The 23,368-nt window shown below is 52.5% G+C and overlaps 1 protein-coding gene across 1 annotated transcript in view; it reads left to right on the top strand.

Annotated features, from left to right (window-relative positions):
• The first annotated feature begins 415 nt into the window (after nt 1-415).
• The window catches only part of WFS1 (wolframin ER transmembrane glycoprotein), a 28,237-nt gene continuing 5,284 nt past the window's right edge, over nt 416-23,368 (top strand). The window contains exons 1-7 of the mRNA XM_079153796.1: nt 416-552; nt 7,007-7,243; nt 15,250-15,332; nt 17,086-17,230; nt 18,463-18,633; nt 19,177-19,257; nt 21,322-21,467. Coding sequence (XP_079009922.1) covers nt 7,012-7,243; nt 15,250-15,332; nt 17,086-17,230; nt 18,463-18,633; nt 19,177-19,257; nt 21,322-21,467 — 858 coding nt within the window. The 5' untranslated portion in view covers nt 416-552; nt 7,007-7,011. The remainder of the gene's footprint in view (nt 553-7,006; nt 7,244-15,249; nt 15,333-17,085; nt 17,231-18,462; nt 18,634-19,176; nt 19,258-21,321; nt 21,468-23,368) is intronic.

Genomic DNA, 23,368 nt, shown 5'->3' on the forward strand with positions numbered 1-23,368 from the left:
TTAATATTACAAAAGCAAATATAACGAATCCTAAGGAGGAGCCCCAGGAGCCCGAGTGCCGGCTGAAAGCTGTGCCCAACCCTGCATGTGGGTCCAACCACCTGTTACACACCTGGGGCGCAGTTCCAGCTCCACGAAGGGCCGCCTTGTGGGCGTGGCCGGGGCGGGGTCCTGGGCCGAATCCGCTCGGAAACTTTCGCTGTAGGCGGGCCAGACCCGCCCTCCCGGCGCCCTCGGTCCTGGAGGCGCCAGGGAAGAGACGGCCGCTGCAGGCGAGGCGCACCGCGATTGGTGGAGGTGCGCGGTGATTGACCGGCGTGCGGGCCGCTCAGTGGGCAGAACCGGCGCCGCGTCCGCGAGGCCGCGCCGCGAGTGGAGGGCGACGGAAGCCCCGCCTCCTGCCCCGCCCCTCGGGCCCAAGGCCGCGCTGGCCGGCGCCCGCTCCGCCTGCTCCGCCGCCGCTGTCCCGGCCCGGCGCGTCCCTGTGCTCCCGAGCAACTTCGCGACCGGCCCGGAGGCCTGAGGCGCCGCGTGAGGCCCGCTCGCCGGCAGGTGAGTGTTGGGGCGGGGGGCGCGCGCCGGGGTGGGGAGGGTCTCGGAAGGCGAGGGGCGACGCCCGCCGCGCGCCTCAGTTTCCCCTTCTGAGGCGATGGGTGGCCAGACCCGAAGTCTCCCGCAAGTTCCCCGAAGGTGGAGGGCCCGGGGTTCCGCCCGCCGTGCGACGCGGGAGGCGACCCCTGCCCGGGCCGGCCCCTCCTCCGCCGGACCCGCTGGGCGCCGGGGCAGGGGTCCCCTTTGGGAGCGGGACAGCAGTTCCGTGCCCCCTGCTGAGGACAGTGGCAGCCGGCGACCCCGCCTGGTGGACTCGGCCCGGGTGGGACCCCGACCTAAACTTGACTCTGGTCGGATAGATGGGCGCTCCCCGGAGACTCCGACCCGCCCTCTGGGTGTGATGGAGCAGTGCCCTCTCGCCCCATCTTTTGTAGTTGATGTGATGAAATTGCAAGGAAGAAGCTCGGGCAGTAACTTGGCCTCCCCCAGGACCCCACTCCCCGCGTATTTAACCCTCAGTAGCCGGGAGGAGTTACAGTCCCCATCTGAGGCAGGAGGTGAGGGAGTCTTGGCCGGCTTGGTGCCTGCCCAGGACCATGCAGGTGATCCGCAGCACAGCCAGGCCCTCTGTCCCCCACCCCCAGTGAGTGCGCCCTGCTCCCCTCCCCTTGAACAGTGACCCCTGGCATTTGGCCCAGGGCTTTATGGTTTGTAAAGGACTTTCCCTTCTGCCAGAATCCCTCCCTCACTCAGGGAGCCCTCCCTGGTACCCTGGGTGCAGGCTGCTCCTGTTCACTGTCTCCAGGGCCTGCGACTCTCACAGAAGCCCTCTCCATCTGACCAGGGATCTAGAAAGAGGTTCCTTTATTCCTGTCTGGTCCTTTGTCCTCCCCCCAGACACAAGAATTGGCTGGGAGACTCCCCTCACTTTTCCCAGGTAGAAGTGGTTAGAGGGGCTCTCGCTGTGGCTTCCCCTGCCCCTTCTAGGTCAGGGCTGGATAGGCCTTTGGGTCTGGTCACAGAGGGGAACCCAGCTCAGTCTTGGCCCCTGGAAATGCCTACACTGTAGGATAGACGCCAACATGGTCTGTAATGGTGGCTAGAAGAACCACAACAGGTAGGGAGTTTTTGCTCTGTATGGCACTGCTCTGCACCTCAGGAAGTAGACTGTCATCCCCAGCCATCAGCCAGGCCACCCTGTGCCTCCTTGTTCCTCACATTGTGACCTCCTGTGCCCCATGTCTGCCCTGATCCAGAGCCCTCAGCTCTCCCTAGATGGCCTGCAGCCTCCTCCCTGGACTACCTTGTCTGCCTCTGACTCCAGACAGCCTGGTGGTCTTACGTCTCCTTCCCTCTGGCCTGTGGGATCACGTCCATCTCCTAAGCCTGGCATTTGTTCAGGCCCTTGCGACCTATTCTGCTCTCTTGGCCTCTTCTTCTGCCTGCACTTTGACTGCCACATTGCTGACTTGCTGACCGTGTGCTTCCTCTTCTCTTGGGTATATCCCCTGCTGGAATGCCCCCAAACACACACAAATGCCCTCATGCTGCCTACCTGGCTCCAGGCCTGATTATTCTGAAGTGAGCTTCAGCCAGGCTTTTGCAGAGTCCCTAGCCTGCCCCTTCTTATGGTTAAGTGAAGGACCTGCTTCTGTGCTTTGTAGCCCCAGGCATTGCTCTTTGTTGTTGTCCGCCCATCTAGACTGGACTGCTCAGTCACTGGCTCTGGATGCATCCTCTCTAGGGCAAGGAGGATCAGCACAGTGCCTAGTGTGAGACAGGTCCTCAGTCTATGCCTGCTGAACAGCTTGAGCCAGGCAACTGAGGGCATTTCCAGTTCGAGTCTCCTTTTGTTCCTGTGAACTTGCCACATTGGGAGAGCTGGAACGTTCCTTGGTTTGGCCCTTAATACTCTGGGCAAAAATAGGTACCTGGGAGCCACCAAGGGCTTTGTGCCCTTGTCTTGAGGTGCAGTTCTGTGCCAGGAGATTGGGTCGGGCCAGGCCAGTGTGGGCACCTCAGTCCAGGGACCTACTGGGCCCACTTCCTTTGGACTCAGTCACAGACAGATTTTAAAATATCTTTCTTTAATTCAAAAACAATGTATATTTATTATAGAAAATTAGGGAAATACATTTTTAAAGAGTTAAAATCACCCATAATCTTTACCCAGAGATAGCAAGTGTTAACATTTTAAAATGTTAACATTTTCTTCTATATTTTTTTACAAATGAATTTTGTTTTCATCCTAAACAGACCCAGAATAATATCTTATGCTGCTTCAGTCTTGCTCATCAGTGTTATGCAAACGTTTTCCCCTTCTGTAAACATTCACATACATAATCACATTTAATAGCAGTGTAGTGCTGTACCCTGTGGAGGACTGCATATTTCATTATAGATCATTCTGAATGCCAAAGAGTGTTGCTGGAGGGACACCCCTGTGTGTAAGCCCTACAGATGTCTCTCTGGATCCCCCACCTTGGGATCTTGGTTTTGGAGGCACTGGTCGTAATCTTGGCTTCCTGCAGGCCAGTTTCCCAGGATTCAGCTTCTAGAGGGTGGGGACCCCCCTACAGAGCAGAACAGGGGCTGGCCCAGGTGAGGGTTAGTGCACTCTGGGCAGAAGACTGTACATGGTCATTCTGCTCTACCCCTCAGTGCACTTGTGTTGGAGCAACCCTCTCTGGGGTGGCGACTCCTCAGCTGAGCTTCTTGGTGCTGGTGTTTGTGTTTTGATGGGATAAAAATATGCCTTGGTGCTCACAGGGAAAGAATGCTAGCCACTCTGAGTTTTGGGATCTTACACAATGCTGGGTTCCAAGCTACTGCTGTGGCCGTAATGGCAGTGGGATTGTGCCGGAGCAGGGGTCAGAGGTGGGGCGATGAGGCTCTTGCTCTGCAGTCAGGGATACCAAGCCTTGAGAGGGACTTGCCTAAGATTACCCAGACACATCAGTCCCTAGTTGTTGTGCCTTTCCAAGGCCTGGCTGCCTCAGGCTTCTGCCCGTCTTATGTTAAGCCACCAGTGTGTACCCTGAGCTGCTATCCCTGCCTTAGTGGCACTAGTCAGAAAAGAAAGGAGCAGTTGCCAGGCAGGTCCTTCTTCTGTTGGTCTTTCTGGTCCTTCTTGTCCCTGTGAGCAACCATGTCCAGGAATTGTTAAAATAACAGCTTTTTGATCTAAATCAGGCTTGATCATTCCTCAGGGAACCTGACAATCCTCCTGCATTCATCCATTCTTACTAATCAGAGGTTTTGCTTTAAAAAAATTTACTTTGACTATAATGCAATGTATATAATACTTGACCCAACCGTCTAACCAGAGCTGCTTTTTCCTTTTATAAGGTGTTTTTCAACTGAATGGGGAAGTAATGACTCTCAGTTTGCAGATCACTTTCTCTTCAATCACACCTGGAATCTCCTCCTCACCATGACATGGAAGGTGTTATCCCATTTTACAGATGGGGAAACTGAGACAGATTAAGCAGCCATTCCCCATGGTGCTTGTGGTTTTAAAACTGCATCCTGTTGGCTGGGATGTCATCTGTACCTCCTACCTCTTAGCAGAAAAGGGCTGATGGAGAGAGTCCTACTTGCGTGTGTTTATCTGTGAGCAGATGAAGAAGCCAAAGAATTCAGGGAGGCATCTGGGAGATGCCTGCAAAGGTTTCTCTGGAGCTCAGCATGCAGACTGTCCAGGAGGGGTGGAAGGACTCCGGAAGGGGTGCTGTGGAGCAGAGTGTGGGAGTGGGCAGTTACTTGTTGTAGTAGACTGGCAGCCAATGCTGTGGAGGGAAGGGACCTGAGAGGAGAGAATGGAGGGAGCTTGAAAGGCCTCTTTTCAGAAACGAGTTTGCTGGGGTTTGGGAACACAAGTGTGGATTTGAATTTTAACCTCAGCTCTGTGAGCTGTTTCAGCAGATCTTTCATCTCAGTTTTCTAGTCTGTGAAATGGGGTGAGGGTTGAAGATGAAACAGGTGCTACACCAGCAACACCTGGATGCTCTCGTACCTGGCTAGGAGGAACTCCTGGGGAAGAGTGTTTGGCGCACTGAGAGCAGAGCCATTGTTATTAATATAGGTGCCTTGCCATAAGCTAGCTCTCAGTAAAGGTAAGATGCCCTTCTGCCGTTAGAGATGGTGGCATTTTTTCTGAGGCAGGGGAGCCATGGGGGAAGGCGAGCCAGAATATGGCCTTTTTTGCCACCTCGGATGGTCTGGTGACCTGCATGACTGTTGCGTCGTGTGCTGGGCTGTGCAGTTCACTTTCTCTGCCCCTGGCTGGCCACGTGCGCCCTTGGGTCTGCACATGCAGTTAAATGATGAGGTTTCCAGGAGTTGCCAGTTCCCAGAAGCTCAAAGTTTGGAGACAGCACCAAGCCCTGCATTGATTTCCAAGCAAATTCACGAGTCTTGACCAGTCTTCGGTTTTAAAACATTGTTCCGGTAATGTTTTAATATAAGGACTCTAAAAGAACTAAAAAAAACAAAACAAACAAAACTAAATTAAAATAAGGACTCAGTCCCTCTGAGGGAGGAATGTTCAGATTGAAATCTACATTGTTCTTTGGACACAGATCTGATCCTTAGGCCCCCTTGGTAGCTGGGGATGGAGCAAAATGGAATAATCTGGGACTGATGAGGCCTGCGGCCATTCCTGTTTTCCAGTGACTAGTCAGGAGACATCCGCACCACTGACTTGGGGCTAGGCCCAGAACCCTGGCCACTCATGTAGCTCTAGTCATATTGGTCCTCACAGTCAGCCCAAGGACAGGGTATGTCCTCATATGCAGGTGAGGATACTGATGTACAGAGAGGGACTTGGGTTTCTCAGGACCACACAGCTTGGTGGGTCCAGAGCCAAAAGCAAGGGCCTTGGCAGATAAGGGTTGGGAGACAGATTTCCTCATTATCAGCCCCCCCGTTCTGTGCCTCAGTTTCCTCATCTTTGATGAAGAGATGCACCTTGTGTATGGGGAGGATCACTTGGGAATTTGAGAAGTCTTCCCCGTGCCCCACAGTGTACATGGGGCCTGACAGTTAGGGGTCTGTGCTCCCTGAATATCATCGAGGCTAAGGATCTTCTAGAGCTTTCTGCCCCATGGTCTGTAACTTGCAGTTACTCTGACTTTTGTTGACACTGTTTTCCATGTTGCTAAGCAGCATGCAGGGGGCCCCTTTGTTGACCAAGCTCTTCCCCATTCGTGACATGTTCCATGGACTTTTTGTGCTCCCTGGTCTGTTCTAGAAGTCTCTTCTTACACCACTACCACCCTGTGTGCATTCATTTGCTTTTTAATAAGTGCTAATAGCTGAGGTGTTGAAGTTCTGTGATTCCTGTTCCGTGCCCTGGGCCTGGTCTAGAACTTGCTGGATCTGGGCAGATCTGGTTGGAGAAATCTGGGTTCACCAGTTGTGTGCCATCCCCACTCTTATCCCTGTCCTGCCAATCCTTCCCCTAAGCCTTTTCAATTTATTTAACTTTTACTTTACACCAGGGTGCTTATTTCTCAGAGCCCCCCAAAACAATCACCGAAACTGGGTGGCTTAAACCAACAGTTCTGGCTAGGTATGGTTATGCATGCCTGTAATTCCAGCAGCTCAGGAGGCTGATGCAGGAAGATCACCAACTTGGCAAGATCTTGTCTCAAATAGAACTCAGGGGCTGAGGGTGTGGCTCAGTAGTGGTGCTTGCCTAGCTTGTGTGAGGTTCTGGGTTCCATCCCTAGCACTGTAAAAATAAATAAAACTTTGAAAATAGAAAGGACTGGAATGTAGTTCAGTGGTGGTGCACCCATAGGTTCATCCCCAGTACCACAAACGATTCTGGAGGCAGAAATCTAGGTCAGGGTGTGGATTGTGGTAGTCCCTTCTGGGAACTCTGAGGGTCTGTTCCCTACTTCTCCTCAGCTTCTTATGGTAGCCCTCAATCCTTGGGTCTCTTCTTTTGTAGCTGCATCACTTTAGCTTCTAGCCCTCTTTGCACAGCATTTTCTCTCTGAATGTGTTTCTTCTTACAATTCAGGAGGGTCTCACTTCAAGATCTTTAACTTCATTAGCATCTACAAACACCTGTTTTTCCAAATAAGGTCACTTTTGTAGATGTTGAGTAACATCATTTGAAAGCCCCCACTCAGTCCCCACAGCCAAGCCCATGCTCAGTGTTTCACATGGATCATCTCCAGATGTTGTCATTCCCATCCCCTTTTCTCAGATGAGGACACTAAACTCTAAGGTCTCATGGCTTGACTTTGTAAGGTGGGAACTTGGGATTTAAAGCCTTAGACTGGAGGGCTAGAGCTTAGAATTGCTGCCTGTGTGTTAGCCTAGACACCCTTGAGGGAGTTGCTTAGCACGGGGCTTCCCACAGGGCTCTTTTCCAAAAACTAAAAGCCAACACAAGCTGGGTTGGGGACCAGTGTGTGTGTCTGACCCTTTGCTTTTCTTACAGGCAAGATGGACTCCAGCACCCCTCCTCTGAGCCCCTCCAATCCACAACCTCCACCAGCACCGCAGCCCCCAGCCCGCGCTCGGCTCAATGCCACTGCCTCAGTGGAAGAGGAGAGGAGTGAGGCACCCCGGGCTCTCAGACCCCAAGCTGGCCCTGGCCCAGGTGTCAGAGAAGCAGCTGCTCTAGTAGAACCTCGGTCCGCTCGTGCCAGGAGCCGCGAAGAAATGGATGGAGCCGGTAAGGGGTCAGGGTCAGGGCCAGGGCCAGGCAGCCCAGCAGTCTTCAACCCAGGCTGTGGCTGTTCAGTGACTCATGTGGGGCCTGCTTTAAACCCTGCAGACTTGTTCAGAACCCCAGGTTTAAGAGCTGCTGGGGTATTTGTTGAAAGCTGTGTTACTTCTCATGGCCCACTACCCACATACCACGGCCTTTCTGGGTTCCCCTAATCTGCCTCCATGCTTTCCCACCTCCCATTTGCCCATGTGGGAACCTCTGCCTCAGATATGCCACCCCCATCTCACCTGTTGAAATGCCACCTACAAAAAGCCTCTCCTGCCTTTGGCACTTTCTGACCTTGACCCCATAGCAGGAAATACACGTTCTGTTGCAGCATGGCACGTGCACACATATGTTCACATGCTTGGGAACAAGATTCCAGAGCAGTATCACCCTCACTGCCTATTCTGGTCTGATGTTCTCTCTACTTTGCTCCTTTGATTTAAAAATAAATGCTGCTTTTGAGAAGTTAAATTGACCTCATGGCCTTCTCATGGATAAAAACTGCAGTTTGAAAACTGCTGTCTGCAGAGGCAGAACCCATCTTGCTGGGGTCCCTGGTTCAGAAGTGTCCTGGGTATTTAGCGGGATGGCATTGTGGGTGAGTGAGCTGAAAGTGTGCTTTGTGCCTCGCAGTGACAGGCTGGACATGTCCACAGTGGGTGATGATGAGGCCCAGGCTCACTGACTTCACCCTAATGTGGTTCTCATTCTGTGACCACTAGTTGCTGTGGAGATACTGCCTCTTTACCTGCAGCAGCATTTGTTCCATTCCTTCTGTATGATAGACACTAGGCAGAGAGGAACAGTTGGTATACAACACAGGTGAGGCTGTGGGGAAGGATTTGGGCACCAGGAACAGCATCAGCAAAGACGAGGGGCAGAGGAACAGGGCAGTGCAGGGCTGCAGGGGCTGAGAGTTGGAAGGAGCCTTTCAGTAAAGGACACAAGTGTTGTGTGTGGAGTGTGGACTTGGCTTTCCTGGTTCTGTGAGGACAGACATGCCTCATGGCGCAGTCCATGAGGATTGACTTAGGCCCTGGACATGTATTAAGCTGGCACTTCTCCAGTTGGTGTTGCTGTTTCCTGGCACCTGTCTGCACTTCACAGTTTATATTTGAGCATTGTTGAATCGTGTGTGGAGTAGATCATTTGGGCTCATTGTGCCCCCCCTCCCCGGGGAGGCTGGTCACAAAGAGTAGGGCTGCATTTGGGAGTAAGAGTGTGGGCTGGGTCAAGTCCTTAGTGTGGAATCTCTTCTATCACAGCTTGGGACCTATTTACTACAAAGTATGTGGGGAGGCAGCCTCGTTGGCCTCCACCACCCTCGGCAGATGCTGGACTCTCCCTGGCTACTCAGAGGCTGGGTGGATATGAGGCTCCGTTTGTTCTCTGGGAGATGGAGTGTGAGAGAAGGAGTCCTACTCCCCACTGCCCTGGCCAGCTTACCTCTCCTCTCTCCAGCTCACACCAGCCCTGCCATCTTCTCTTTTCCCTGAAAGAACCAGCAAACTAGAGAGATCACCCCATCAGCAGTGCCCTCACCCGACTCATGCAGAGGCCCTGGACCTGTGGTGTGCACCTGCTGTAGCTCTCTGTGTGCCTGCCCTGTCCATAGGTGACCCAGTAGTGCTGCCCCTCCTGTTGTATGCTGGCAGCCTTGCTAGCACAGCTGGAGGGCTTTTGGGCTTCCTGTGCAGCTCGGGCTGGAGATGAGCCTCACCTCAGGCTCTTTTGATCTCTGCTTCTCTTTTAGAAGATGCCCATGTTCTTCCACTTTGTCTCTAATGTTTCTGGGTGGACAAGGATCTGAGCCTGGGATCTACCTGACTGTAAGTCTTATCCCCTCTCTGCTGCCTGGTGGCCACAGAGATAGAACCCAGGACTGGAAAACAGGATTTCAATCTGGGGTAATGTGGTATAGCCCACAGAGGATGGGCTTTAAGAACATGAGTTTCAGGTACACTGTGAGGAAGCAGATGTGATCTCTGACTGCCCTTGAGTGGGAGATGGGGAAGTCAGCTGGTGGTCGACAACCTGGAGGGTCCCAGCCCCTAAGTCCCTGTTGTGCAGCTCCTCTCTCCTTCCCTGGTCACTGATATGGGACAGTAGGCAGGGCTGGTGGCGAGGGCAGGGCTCAGAATATCTGCCATGGTAAGTTCAACTAATTATCTCACCTGTCCACCTAACACAGGTGTGATGAATTAAAATGCCCATAGGAAACAACCACAAGTGTGCATATTTGATTAATGCTTTCACCCCAGTGGACAAGTTTTTAAGTCTCTAAGTGCACTAACCACTTACCCCCAACAGCACTAGGAGCTGGGCACTGGTGCCACCCCATTTTTCAGAAGAGAATATGGAGGGAAGGAGATGCTAAGGACCGCCACCCCCAGCTGGGAAGGGACAGTTTGAACAGATTCAGAGTGTATGCTCACTCACCATGATGGGCTGCCAGTTACACGGTGACCAAGGATGTGCCCTTGCTGTGTGTCTGGTGCCTCAGGTGGGCTGTGCCTGAGGAGAAATACACAGAACAAGTTGGCTTATTCCCAGAATGGTGTCTGTACAGGTTCTGGTGACAGAAGGACCAAGGCTCAGCCCCTGAACAAATGGAAAATAGGAGTAAACAAGCAATTACATCCTGGGGGTGGTACTACTATAGGGCGCATTAGAACCTTGAGGACCTGGGGCTGCACAGGGAGGCTGACCTGGCACAGGTGGGAAGATGCAAAGCAAACCATTCCGTGGACCTGCATCTCTAGGCTTGGTGAACCCTGATTCAAGCACAAGACTGCCTGGGTTTTGGCCCTGGCTTCACCTCTTCCCACTTGTTCCCCTGGACCTCTTAGGAGCCTCTGAGCCTCCCAGGGAGGACCATAGCCCAAGTTGGTGGGAAGATAGGAGGTGAGACAGAGGCTCTTGGAACAGTCTGTGCTCAGAGATGCGCTCAGGGGACTTGCTCACTGTCAAGGCTGCAGAATAGTGAGGTGCCCTTTCTACAGACCCTGGAGGACCACAGCAGGCATCCAGCCTGTACAGTCTGAGTCTTCATGGCCTCCCATCCACTAGTGCCAGATGGCATATGCCGGGTACCTGTAGAGACATGGGTGATGAGGACATTAGCAGGACCCTGAGGTGGACAGGGCTGGTCTGCCAGGAAGCACACCCAGTATTGACCAAGGCTGGGAGTGAGACACTCCTGGAAGGGTACACTGGGCTGTGGCAGGAAGAACTGAACACCAAGTTCCAAGATCATGGTGCCCTGGGAGGGAGAGGGAGGTATGAAAGGGTTGTACAGCTGGGACTGAGACAGAGGAAAGGTCAGAGTGTGGGGGCCCAGGTCAGCCAGGCCAGCCAGGCCCTGAGGGTGGGGGAAGGAACAGTGTTCTTATGAGCATGAGGGGCTGGCAGGCTCTCCATAGGGGAGGGAGCTGACTTGTGCTAGGGAAGACTGGGGAAGGGACAGAGCAGGAGAGTAGGGTTTGGAGACTGGAGTCTGAGGGAAGTGGCCAGTCTGCCTGGTGGCTGGGCGTGGACAGGGAAAGGAGGAAGCCAGGGTGACCTCAGGAGCCCCTAGGTGGACTGCGGTGGCACAGCCTGAGATGGGACCCCAGGGGCAGGGTTCAGAGTTTGGTCCCAGGCAGTGGGTATGAGGAGGGGTCAGAGAACCAGGGCAGATGTGAATAAGGACTAGATGCAAAGCCTTACACCTGTGGAGTGAGGAACCAGCCATAGCACTAGCAGCACCTGGGGTCACACTGTTACTGACTTAGGAAAATGCATGTTACATACATTGCTTTTCCCTGACCTGGCTGTCAACTTGTGTTTGTGCTGTGACCCCTGAGCTGTAAGCTGACGTGGCATGAAGCAGGGGCCTCCGAGTCTCACGGGATGGCCTCCGGGCCTCTTGGAAACTTGGCTGCATGCCTCTTGTTTATTACTTTAACCTCCTACTTGCATTCCAAGCCTCCAATGTCAACTCCTCCATGAAGCCTCCCCCTGTCAACATTGATGTCTCCACCTGTCCTGGTAGAATGGAGTTGTCCTTGCTGTCCCTGGGGGTGGGCCTTGTCAGCTGGCTTCCCTTGGCTCCTGGCACTCACACTGGTGGGTGAGGATGAGGGCTGGGTTCACACATTCTGTTTGGACCTGGTGGCAGGGCAACTCCCTGGGCAAGACCTGCCCCAGTACCCACTGTCTCCATGCCAGCCCAGGAAGACAGGGCTACAAGGATCCTTCACTGTGTTCTTTCCCAGGGCCAGAGTCAGTGTCACAGAAGCTGATGGCACACCCCTTACATGCAAGGTGGCCCCAACTGCCCTGTATGAGGAGCAGCCCCTTGGACCAGGGTAACCTCAGCTTCCCCCAGTGTGGGAAATCCCCTTGGTCCAGGGTAGTCCCAGGTGTCCTCTTGGGACAAGGCCATAGCACTATGCTCTGGCCACAGAGCACACACGCCCTCTCTGTTCTTTATGCTCTCTATCACCACAGTCCCATGTGTTTGGTGTTGTGAGAGGGATAGGGGGATGCTGAGGCCAAGGACCCTGCAGAGCCAGCAAGTAAAGAAGTAGGTGACAGCAGCACCTTACAGCATCTTTAATGACTGTTTCTAATCGTGTTCTTTTAAGAGCATTTGATGTGCATTCAGAAATTTCAGGCATATCTAGATAGCCACAGTAATGTGAAAGTGGAAGCCAGCGTGGTCGGGACCCAGAGGCTTGTGGTGCATGGCCTGGGGTAGTTCTACACTCTTGATGGGAGGGAAGGTGCCTTCTCTTCACCTTTCCTCTACAGAAGGGAGCTGAACTTGGCAGTTCAGTCACTAAGCCAAGTGCGTGCCGGGCTGTGGCTGTGCTAGGATTTGGGGAGACAGATGAACGCCAAGGGCCCTGCTCACGCTGCTCCCTTCTCGGCCCCCATCTGTTCATCCCTCTGTTGATTCAGCATTTGCTGAGCTGTACTGCAGCGCTGTATCAGAAACCAGGACTAGAGACCAGTAGACCCAGGGGGATGGACTGCACCCACACCGCTCCTGGAGGGCTACCTCGCAGCCGACAGCAAGAAAGGCACAGTGGGCCACTTGGGAAGTGTGGGTGTCCTCAATGCTGCTTTAGGGGCCCTGAAACCACTGTTTTGTAAAATCCTTGAGGGAAGTTACCCCAAAACTCTGCAGGGAGAATTGCCCTTGTGTATGAGATACTGCGCCTTCCCTAGGAGGTCTTCCAGTTCCTCTCACCAGCACATGCCCCATCAGAGGGTCCTGATGTGCTGTATGCACTTTTATTTTGTAAATATTTTTTATTCTTTCTTGTTATATATAACTTTAGGATACATTTTGACATGATCAAAAAAACATGGACTATGCTTTGCTCTGATTTGGTCCCCAGCTCTTCTTCCCTTCCTCCTCTCCTCTCCCTCTACTCTACTGATATCCCTGTAATTTATCTATAGATTTTTAAAAATTAGTATCTTGTGGATATACTTGATGTTGTGATTCATTGTACTCTGTTCATATGTACATAGGAAAATTCGTTCATTCATTCCACTGTTCTTCCCTTTTCCCATCCCTCCTTCCTTCTCAATCCCCCTTGTCTACTCTTCTGGTCTTCCTTCTATTTTGATGAAATTTTCTCTCCCTTTTTTCCCCTTGATCTTTTTTTAACTGACCCTCCCCTTATTTTGGATTACTTTCTGCATATCAGAGAAAACATTCAATCTTTGACTTGTGGGGACTGGCTTATTTCACCTACCATGATAGCCTCCAGTTCCATTCATTTATCAGCGAATGCTGTAATTCTGTTCCTCTTTATGGCTCCGTTGGGTATATCCAGTCCTCTGTTGATGGCATCTAGGTTTGTTCCACAGCTTAGTTATTGCGAGTTGTGCCACTGTAGTATGCTCATTTTAAGTCTTGTGGATATATACTGGGGAGTGGGATAGCTGTGTCATGTGGAGGTCATATTCCTAGTTTTTTGAGGAATCTCCATACTGCTATCTGGAGTTCTTCCCTTTTCCCATTTCATTAATTTGCAGTCCTACCAAAATACCAAAAGGTACTGTGTACCTTTTCCCTGCATCCTTGTCAACATTTACTATTTGTATTCTTAATGATTTCCGTTCTGACTGAAGTCAGATGAATTTCAGTAGTTTTGATTTGCATTTTCCTAATTGCTAGAGATGTTGAACATTTTTGTATGTGTTTGTTGATTATTTGTATGTCTTCTTTTGAGAAATGTCTATTTAGTTCTTTTGCCCTTTAACTGATTGGGTTATTGTGTTTTTTTGTGTTGTTTTTTGAGTTCTTCATATACTCTGGATATTAATGCTCTATCTGTGCTTTTATTAATGCCACCTGCACTTTTGAGTCATCCCCAGTCTCCTTCTATCCTTTCCAAACTGGATGTGGCACTCATGCCTTCGCCTTTGAACCTGGCAGCTTGTGTCATCTTAGGCCACTTCACTGCCACTGCCTTCCCCTGGACCATTGGGTGCCCTGAGGAAGGGGCCTGGCATAGACCTGTGCTAGGACAGCCCCAGAGGAATTGGATGAGGAAGGCTGGCCCTCTGTGTGTTGTGACTGGGGACCATGTGTCATGTCCCTTACTTCTGCCTTCAGTCTGTAGAACCAGTGAGAGGGTGAGAGCCTGCTCATCTCTGCCAAGCTCCTATCATGCTTCACATGTGCCAGAGCAAGGTGTCTTGTCACCTGCCAACGTGGAGCATAGCAGGGGTTGGAGTCAAGCTGTGGAGTTGAGTGTTGGCCCTTAAATATTGTCTGTCTAAATCAAGAAAAGGAACTGGTAAAAATGAATTGTTTCCAAAAGCTCTCTGTATTATTGTGATACCCATGTCAATAAGGTTGTAATGAAATTGATGTAATTATATGATGCTTTTGTAGGGAACTTTTTAGAAAGATTAATATAGCATGAGCTCTCTGACGAGTCATTCAATTGAAGAAGCTGTTAGGAAAATAATTTCCCAAAGGATAAAAAGGGGATGCACATATTGGTCTGTGGTACCATTTTATAAAGTAAGGGATTTACTCAGGGGGAAGGTTAGGAAACCTGAGCACATCCCCCTTAAGAGGACTTAAGAGCCCCTGAGGTGATGAACTCCCTGCAGTGCAGTGTGGACACTGAGCGAGCCTATGCTGTGCCCCACAGTTCACATGCTGGCCTCCTGACCCCCTGCGCAGTGCTGCTAGGAGGTGAGCCTTTGGGAGCTGCCGAGGTCATGAGGGTAGAGGACACATACATGAGACTAATGCCCTTTTAAAAAAGACCCCCACCCTGGAACTCCTTTACCCCTTCTATGCAAGGACATAGCAAGAAAGTGCCATCTGTAAACTATAAACTGGGCCTTTGCCAGACCCTATCTGCTGGCACCTTGATCTTGGACTCCCAACTTTCAGAACTGTGAGTAATAAATTCCTGTGTTTTAAGTGACCCAGTCTATGGCATTTGTCATAGCACCCTGACAGACTAAGACACTCACTATCAGCAAAACACATTCATATCAAGATGTCTATCTACTGACTGCAGTCTGTCTGTGGTGACACTTGTTGGCATGCTGAGTCCTGGTGCAGGTTCTTTTTGTTCAGGCCAGGGTCTTTCAAATGGAGCCTTCAGATTTTCTAGAGCTTCAGCAAGAGAGGCCTGAGCTGAGGGGAATATTAGTGGGACTCAGGACTGTGCCCTGTCTCTCTGCCTCCCATTTTTGCTGTTGAGAATCACTGCACATGGTAGATTTCATGGTCACTGCTCTGGCGCTGTTTGTAGAATTGGAAAGCACACTGCTGCTTCCTAGTCTTGTTCTGTCTTTGCATTGATTCTGGTGCTCTTGGCCTGGATTTTACAGTATCAGCACCAGGTTCTGAAATCTCATCCTGCTGCCCCTCCACTCTTCTGACGGATGACAAACAAGGCCTGACTTTATGACATGCTGCTTATTTTCCCTTGTTAAAGGGCCTGTGAAGGGAGATGTGGAAATCCCATTTGAGGAAGTCCTGGAGAAAGCCAAGGCTGGGGACCCTAAGGCACAGACAGAGGTAAGTCCCATTGGGAACTCAGGACACAGCCACAGAGGGACAGGCCTCGCCAAGAGCTCTGCAGCCCAGAGGAGACCATGAGGGGTTGGGGAACCAGCACGCCTATGCCCCAGCCATGTTGGTCTGACCCACATCTGCAGCATTATCCCCCTGGCCCCTCCTGGGGTCATCCCTGTGGTCCAGCTTACACCTCGTCTTGGGCATCCCCTCCTCTAAGATGCCCTCCCCTTTCCCCCTTCCTGTAGCCACTTGCTCGGTGCCCCACCCACTGTTTGTGCTGCTCACTCTCGTCTCTGAGTGGCCACTCTCTGTGCCTGACCAAAGCAGTGCACAGAGCTCTCAGAGAGGTGACCATTGACTTGGGATGGGTTTGTGCCTGTGCCTCGGACCCAGTGCCACACAGATGGGGGCCCTGTCCTCATGGAGGTGACAGGTAAATGGAAGGAACAGACAAAAAAGTAAACAGATACTTCTGATATAGGAAGTAGCAGAGGGTCCTGGTGTCCTTTGAGGAGGTACCATCTTACCTGAGGTAGTACAGAAGACGGGAACAAAGTGTCCTGAGGATAGAGAGAGCTTAGCAGGTGTCAGGAACCAAAACACAAGGAGGTACATGGGGAGAGAAGAGGGGATGGGGACCTCAGCAGGTCATGGTCATCTCAGGTTATCTTTGTGATGTCCTTATGGGTGGGAATCATCATTCACTCTCTTTGAATGAAACTAAGGCCAAAGAGCTTTAGTAATTTGTCCAAGTTCACACAACCAGGAGGCACAGAGCCTTGATTCATACCCAGGTCAGCAGCTCCAAGACCTCCCACCTGGTCCTTGTGTGGACCATGTTGTCCCCATACTTCTTGCTGTTTCTCCTGTTAGCATCTGGAACATTGGTGAGGGGAGTTCCCAGAGTCCAACTCCCTGTCATTACATGTGGGGAACCTGCGGGTCTGGGCGGAGTGAGGAAGTGAGCTGCGTGCAGGGCTTTGTGCCTGGTACCTCTGTCTCCAGGCTTGCCTGGCCCACCCTGGAGGGAGATCACCACATCATTCCTAGGGGGCTGCCAGAGGCCCCAGAGGTCTATTGGAGCAGTGGCTCACCCTGCCCCTCTGTACTCTGAAGTTCCTTCTACAGCCTGTTGCCTGGGTCTCTGTCTCTGCCCTGGTCCTCACTTTGACCAGAGAATGAGAGGGTTGGACTAGGTCAGCAAGCATTTTCCTGTTTACAGAGAGCCAGATAGTAAAGATTTTGGGTTCCATGTTCTGTCATATCTAACCAGTTTTATGATGAATCACAGGAAAGGCAACCACGTCCAATATGTAAATGAGTGGCCTTGGCTATATTCCAGTAAAACTTTATTTAAAAAAAAATATGGCCAGTGAGCCAGTACAGCCGTGGGTTGGCTGCCCTCTCTCCAGCCCTGCCTTTCCTTAGTCACCTGTTTTGAGAGGTGATCTGTGGACTGTCACTGCTCTGAGTTTCCATCCCTGGGCTCTTGGTGGGCAGGAGCAGCTCAACGAAGATCTAAGCAGTACAGACCCTGTGGTTCTTTCTTCTGTAGAGGGTTCTACACCTGCCTCACAGTGTTTAGGGGAGGAGCAAGGGCAAGAGCCCAGCCTAGTGCAGGCACCCGGGGGGACCCGTTTCCACCATCTTTCTTCTTGGTCTGATGACACAGGGAGGGGTGAGAGAAGTGGGCTGACAGGAGCAAGGACAGAAGTGTCCCAGAAGGCGAGATTGATTGGCATCTGGCTTGCAGGTGGGAAAACACTATCTGCGACTAGCCAGTGATGCAGATGAAGAGCTTAACAACTGCACGGCCGTGGACTGGCTAATCCTGGCAGCCAAGCAGGGCCGGAGAGAGGCTGTGAAGCTGCTTCGCAGGTGCCTGGCGGACAGGAAAGGTGAGTCTACATGGGACTTCAACAGCTGCCTCACGGATGAGCAGTTTGTAGTGCTGCTTGCTAAATGGACAACTGAGATGATGATAATGGGAAAACTTGGTGCTGGTGACACTGTTGGAAAATGAGTAGTGTGTTGGGCTAGTAGCCTTATCGTTTGAGACACTGTGGGGCATATGGGAAATTTAACAAACCAAGCCATTTCCTTGCCTATTGGCTAATGGTGTCCGTGTAGGCAGTAATTAATTATAGCCATCTTCCCTTCTGGGTGTGATCCAAACTGAAGGCTGTATCCTGGAGCCAGCTGAGGAGGGCCAGCTATACAGTGTTAAAGCAGAGGCCTGTGACGTAGCCTGTGGTCAGATGGCTGGTTCCCTGGGCTGCTTTTCCATCCTGTTTTGCAGAACAGCTGGGGACTGTAGGCCCAGGAAGACATGCTCAGTTGGGCTCACAGTAGAAGGAGGTGGACTGATGATAATTCATAAGGGGGGGGGCGCTGGGGCAGAGGTGGCCAAGTTAAGGAGGGGTATTGGGGAAGTGGAGCCCAGTCAGGGACGGCCAGTTGTTATGGCATCCTGCTTGTGTAGAAAATTTGGGAAGTGTCTAAAAGGAGAAGTGGTTCTTCCCAAGTCTTGCTGCCCCCCTGGAAGAGGCAGCTGCTGTCCCGGGTGGGAGTGGGGTGAAGGGAGAAAGCAGCTAGCACCAGCTGTGGACCCTGCTCACCACTATTCTCTCTGAAAGGGCTGGCCATGTGGGTGACTCTGCTCCCTTGGCTGCCCAAAGGGGCTGTGCCTTTGAAGTGCTGTAGACGTAGGGACGGCCCTGCCATTGCACCCAGCTGGTAGTTGTGCAGGGAGACTGAGCTGGGTTCAGGCAGTTCTGTCTCCCTCGTACCCTGTGGCCGTGGGCAAGCTGGAGCCCTGCTGTGTGCCTCAGCTCCATATCAGTACCTGCTCAGAAGGGTCTCGGAGGATAATGGGGGAAGGGAGTAAGCCAGGAAGGTAGAAAGCCTTAACACACCTGCACACAGTGGCCACTGAGCCATCTGCCACCAGACCACCTGGACCCCAGCCAGGAGAGTGAGTGCTGGTGGGGGCTGGGCTCCCATGGCCACGTTCCGGCAGCCAGAGGAACCTGACGGATGTCTTACATGTTGCCTTCCCTAGCCCTTTCAGAGCAGCGCTGATGGACTGAGATGGGTGGGGGGAGGATTTACTGTTGCCTCTGTCTGTCAGGCATCACTTCTGAGAATGAGCCAGAGGTGAAGCAGCTTTCCTCCGAGACCGACCTGGAGAGGGCTGTGCGCAAAGCTGCGCTGGTCATGTACTGGAAGCTCAACCCCAAGAAGAAGAAGCAGGTGGCTGTGTCGGAGCTGCTGGAGAACGTTGACCAGGTCAACGAGCACGGTAGGCCAGCCTCGTCACCAGCACTGGGCCTTCCTGGGACCTTCTCTGTGGGGGCCAGGCATGCCTTACGGGGACTGGGGCCTACAGTAGAGGTACATACAGCATGCTGACAGAAGGACAGTGTGAATCCTAACTCAGGTGTTTGTCATTAATCAAACTCATGCTGAGCTCCTTCTTGTGTCTGGGCCAGCTACACGGAGGTGACAAACGCCTTGTCCTCACTGCTGGGGAGCTCACTGCTCAGTGGGAAAACCAAACCAGTAGATGATGCTGGCCAAAGGTGGTTGTGCTCTGGCAGTGCCAACCAAAGAGGGTGGTGTTCCTAGGATGCAGTAACCATGTCCCCAGCCTCCTCATGAGGAGGATCAGAGTTGACCACCAGACGTGTGGTGCTTGCAAGACACTTGGGCTGCCATGAAGGCCCCAAACCCTGGGTCCCCACAGCTCAGTGATCCCCCAGGAACCTGAGGACCTGTGTTTGGTGGGTTGCAGGGCACAAGGAAACAAACAGCCCTTATTCTCAATCCATGTTCTCTCTGGCAGATGGAGGAGTGCAGCCAGGCCCCATTCCCAAGTCCCTGCAGAAGCAGAGGCGAATGCTCGAGCGCTTGGTCAGCAGTGAATGTGAGTACAGCCTCCTGTCTTACACCTGGCAACCCCAGCATCAGTGCTTCCCACCCACCACTCAGCTATAACATTGGCTCCTTCATGTGGATCCCAGGCCTGGGCCACAACCAAGATTCTGGGGGATGTGAATAGATTCTTGGTCCTGTCCCTTTAGGTGCCAGAGCGCTGGGCACTGGGATCTAGACCCTGCCCACCAGGCTCACCATACTCCAGCAAAAAATACCTGGAACGTGACTGTCCCTGCCATATGAGAAAGACTGGCAGGCAAAGGTGTGGGAGCCCATATCCATGGTGCCTGAGTGAGTTGGGAAGGGTGAGGAGGAAGTTAGCTCCATGGACAGCAAGAGGAGGTGCTCCAGGCAGAGGGAATAGCGTGGGCATAGGTCCAAAAGGGGACCAGTAGGTGTGTGCAGAACTCTGCCTGAGCCTGGGCATTTGGGAGGCAGTGGGTAGAGAAGCAGAGCTTGCACAGGAGGGGATGGAAGTTTGGGGACCTGCTGAGCTGGGGTATCTGGGGTCAGAGAACTAGAAGAGACTTTCAAATCCTCTGCATGCAGCTGCCCAGTTTGACATCGCTCCATCTCCGCAGTGGGGTGGTCTCTGCAGTCTGGAGATCCCGGGATTGCCACCCTGGAGAAGACAGGTGGGGGTATCACTGTAAGAGGTTTGAGGAGGTCTGCAGAGGCAGAAGAGACGTCTGCTCAGACTGTGCAGGCTCTTGACACAAGGCAGAAAAGAATTTAAGAATGCATCAGATTTTACAGATGGAGGAGCTTTATTCTCAGACAGTGGTCTCTCTCAAGGGTGAGAAGCACCTCTGGGGTCTCAGGCTATTCTTTCAAAGGCAACTGTGAGGAATGGGCATGGGAAGGTGCGTAGGGGTGGTCATCCTGGTGATCACAGGGTGGCATAGAGGTCCATCTCTTCTTAGGATCTTCAGGTTGACCTTGGCTTCTCTTTCTGATCTATAGATAATGTTTGGAATGTACCTATATTATATATCTTTTTGCTTATTCTAAAAATATACACATTAGTACATTCCACAGGGCAGTTTTTATAAGTGAGTGGATTTATAGTAACTAAGATTGTGAGTGAACTTGCAGTAATTTTAAGATTGGTAGATTTCTCAGAAATTTGGGAGTGACAGGCCTGGGAGGAGGACTGACTCGGGGAGGATAGGTATGAGGAACTTCAGCGTAAGGCTTTCACATTATAGTTGCAACCTCCTTTTCCTTTCTGTGTCTCCTTCCTACCTGTCCTTTTTCATTTCTTGTACCCTTCCTCAGGGGAACATAAGGGTTGCTTAGCACTAATAGGCAGGCTGAGGCAGAGGCCATACATGGTGGGAGAAGGACTTGGTGGGAGAGGTGTTCACAGTTGTGACTCCCTCGTATTCATGCCTCTGCACACCTCCTGGGCCAACCTGGAGGAGAACTTCCAACACGGATGCAGGAAGCCCTCGGTGACTCCCAGCCCTTGATTAGTGTCTGTTTTCCCCATGTGAGCCTGGACTTGGGCACACTGGGTTTCCTAAGTATTTCCCAGGCTTAGAAGTGTGCCCAGTGCATACTAGGCTCCTAGCAGATGAGTGCTGGGTGGAGGGCACTAGTTAGGCTCTCGGTGGGTCATGTTGGGTGGAGGCTCAGAGATGGTGGCTGGCTCCTGGGTGGCTTGTCACCAGTGCTATGAGAGCCCTGGGGAGGGCCCAGGAGAGAGAGAAGGAGTCAGAGGGCACAGGAGCTGTAGGTTATTGAAAGCAGTGGCGCTGCGCCCAGAGGCCCAGTGGACTCCAGGCAATAGGAGCTGGATGGCTGGTCACTTGAGATGGAGGAGGGCATGTGGCCAGGGGCAGGGATGGTGGTTAGCACATTACATGCCTGCACTTTCACTCCATGTGGCTGGTCCCCATCTGTAATCTCACCCAGGGAAGGGACTTTGATCCTTATCTTGGCTCCTGTCCCAGCTGGGCCCCAAGCCACCATCCCCTTCCTCATCCGCCCGTGTCAGAGTCATAGTGTTGGCAGTGTGGAGCACACTATGCTCTTTCCTCCTGTACTTCAGCCAAGAACTACATTGCACTGGACGACTTCGTGGAGATCACCAAGAAGTATGCCAAGGGCATCATCCCTACCAACCTGTTCCTTCAGGACGATGACGACGACGAGCTGGCTGGCAAGAGCCCTGAGGACCTGCCACTGCGCCAGAAGGTGAGCCAGGCCAAGCACATTTGGACCCTCCAGGAAGCTGTGGGAGGGACATCCTACAGGTGTGCCACCGTCTCCTGGGTCATCCTCTGCCTGCTAAGGATGAGGCCTCGGAAGGAGCCTTCCGTAGGCAGGCAGGCTCAGAAGCCCAGCAGTGTCAGGTGGGTGCAGGAGTGACGAGTGCTGCAGTTCCTCCGGTGGCTTTCTGCACACAGTGCCAGGTGCACAGCAGGTGGAGGCATTGTAGCTGGATTTTTGGTTGGACTCACCACAGAGAGAAATAGATTATTCATTTGTGACATAGGCCAGAGGCCGGTTCCTCAACACAAAGTGCTGGTGTCTGGCAGGCCAGGGCAGGCCAGGCCATGGGTCTGTTTGCTGGAGCCACCAGGGTCCAAGAAGCTTGGGGGTGGGCCAGCAGCACCTGTGTGTGGGATGTGGGTGCACCTGAGGGAAGTGAGCGGGACAGATGGCAGGAGTGTGTGGGGAGCAGAGAAATCACAAACGCAGCCCTGCACCCTGCCTTGACGGCTCCTGGGTATGGGCCATGTGGTGCTTCTGACTGCAGACATACCCTGAAGGCCCATGGGCCTTCTCACAGAACTGCCCTGGTCAGCCTCCAAGGTTGAATTAGATGTGTCCTTACCTTGCTCCACAGGAAGAATGGGATTTCTAGGATTCGGGCTGTCAGGGCCAGCACAAGTCAGTTCTCCAAGCAGAGGCCGTGACATCAGCCCATGGGTGTGGGTTACCAACAGTCCTCACTTCTGGGTATTCATAACTGACTGAGAACATGGAAGAACCCACGACTGTGCAGGAATGGGGCGGACAAGTTAGGACGGGGGCAGCAGTAAGAGGTGGCTCTGCTCCAGGCCAGCAGGAAGTCTGGCAAAGAGGCAGGAGCTGGGAGTGTGGAGGAAGTCAGAGCAGGGGGCAGGGGACGGCAGAGAGAATGAGGAGAGGCCACAGCCAGAGAGCAGTGGCATGACCACTGTGCTCCAGGGACTTGGTGCTTAGCTCACATCTGGATCTGAGTCCCTGAGGAACATGCAAAGCTGGCAGGTCCCCTGGGTGATGAATGAAAGAGCTTGCTCTTTGCCCTGAGGACTGGTGCGTGTGTAGGGTAGGAGAGACGTTCTGAGACACAGGATGGTACACCCAGAACTCAGGGAGCCCACCCAGAGCTGGCCCTTGGGTGTTCACAGATAGGATGCCATGACTTCCTTACTGTGAGAAGAGAACTGGGGTCCTTGGAATAGTTCTTGGCAAAGAGTAGACACCCACAAACGCCAGTGAGGGTCAGATGTGATGGGTAAATTGGAGAAGACTCTAGGGCCAGAGCACCCCAGTGTCTGCATGCAACGTGGGTGCTAATGACACCTCCTGGAGTGCCCTGGTTGGGGCGGTAGACGGAGTGTCACCCCTTTCAGGTGATGAGTCCAGCGCAGTGAGCAGTCTGGAAGCGCTGATTGTTGTGACGGAATAATCAAGACTCCATGCTTGCTTTCAGTCTTTGGAACTGTCAGAGCTCTTTGATTCCCGTACGATGTGTCTCATTAAAGTCTTCGTGAAAGAGGTGATAAACTGTGACAGACATCAACCAGCTGCAGAGCTGCTCCGCTTCGGTGGCCTTTCAGAGTTCTGGGAGAGGTCGTCCACACTCGGGAGAATGACAGACACCTTGTGATCTGATGTCCTTCCACACACAATGCTCCCCAGGTCAAGCAGCTCTTCTTGAGCAGGGGGTGCAAGTTGTCACCCTCTTAAAAGTAAACAATAATGTTTTAAGGTCCTAACATGTTTTCATTGAATTTTTGGAAAGTCCAACAGTTGCGCATCTTCTCTTAGCTGTGAACAGACTTGGCTTGGACCTGCTCTTCTTGAGCAGGGGGTGCAAGTTGTCA

This window comes from Sciurus vulgaris (assembly GCF_902686455.1).
Source record: "Sciurus vulgaris genome assembly, chromosome: 9".
Taxonomy (NCBI): Eukaryota; Metazoa; Chordata; class Mammalia; order Rodentia; family Sciuridae; genus Sciurus; species Sciurus vulgaris.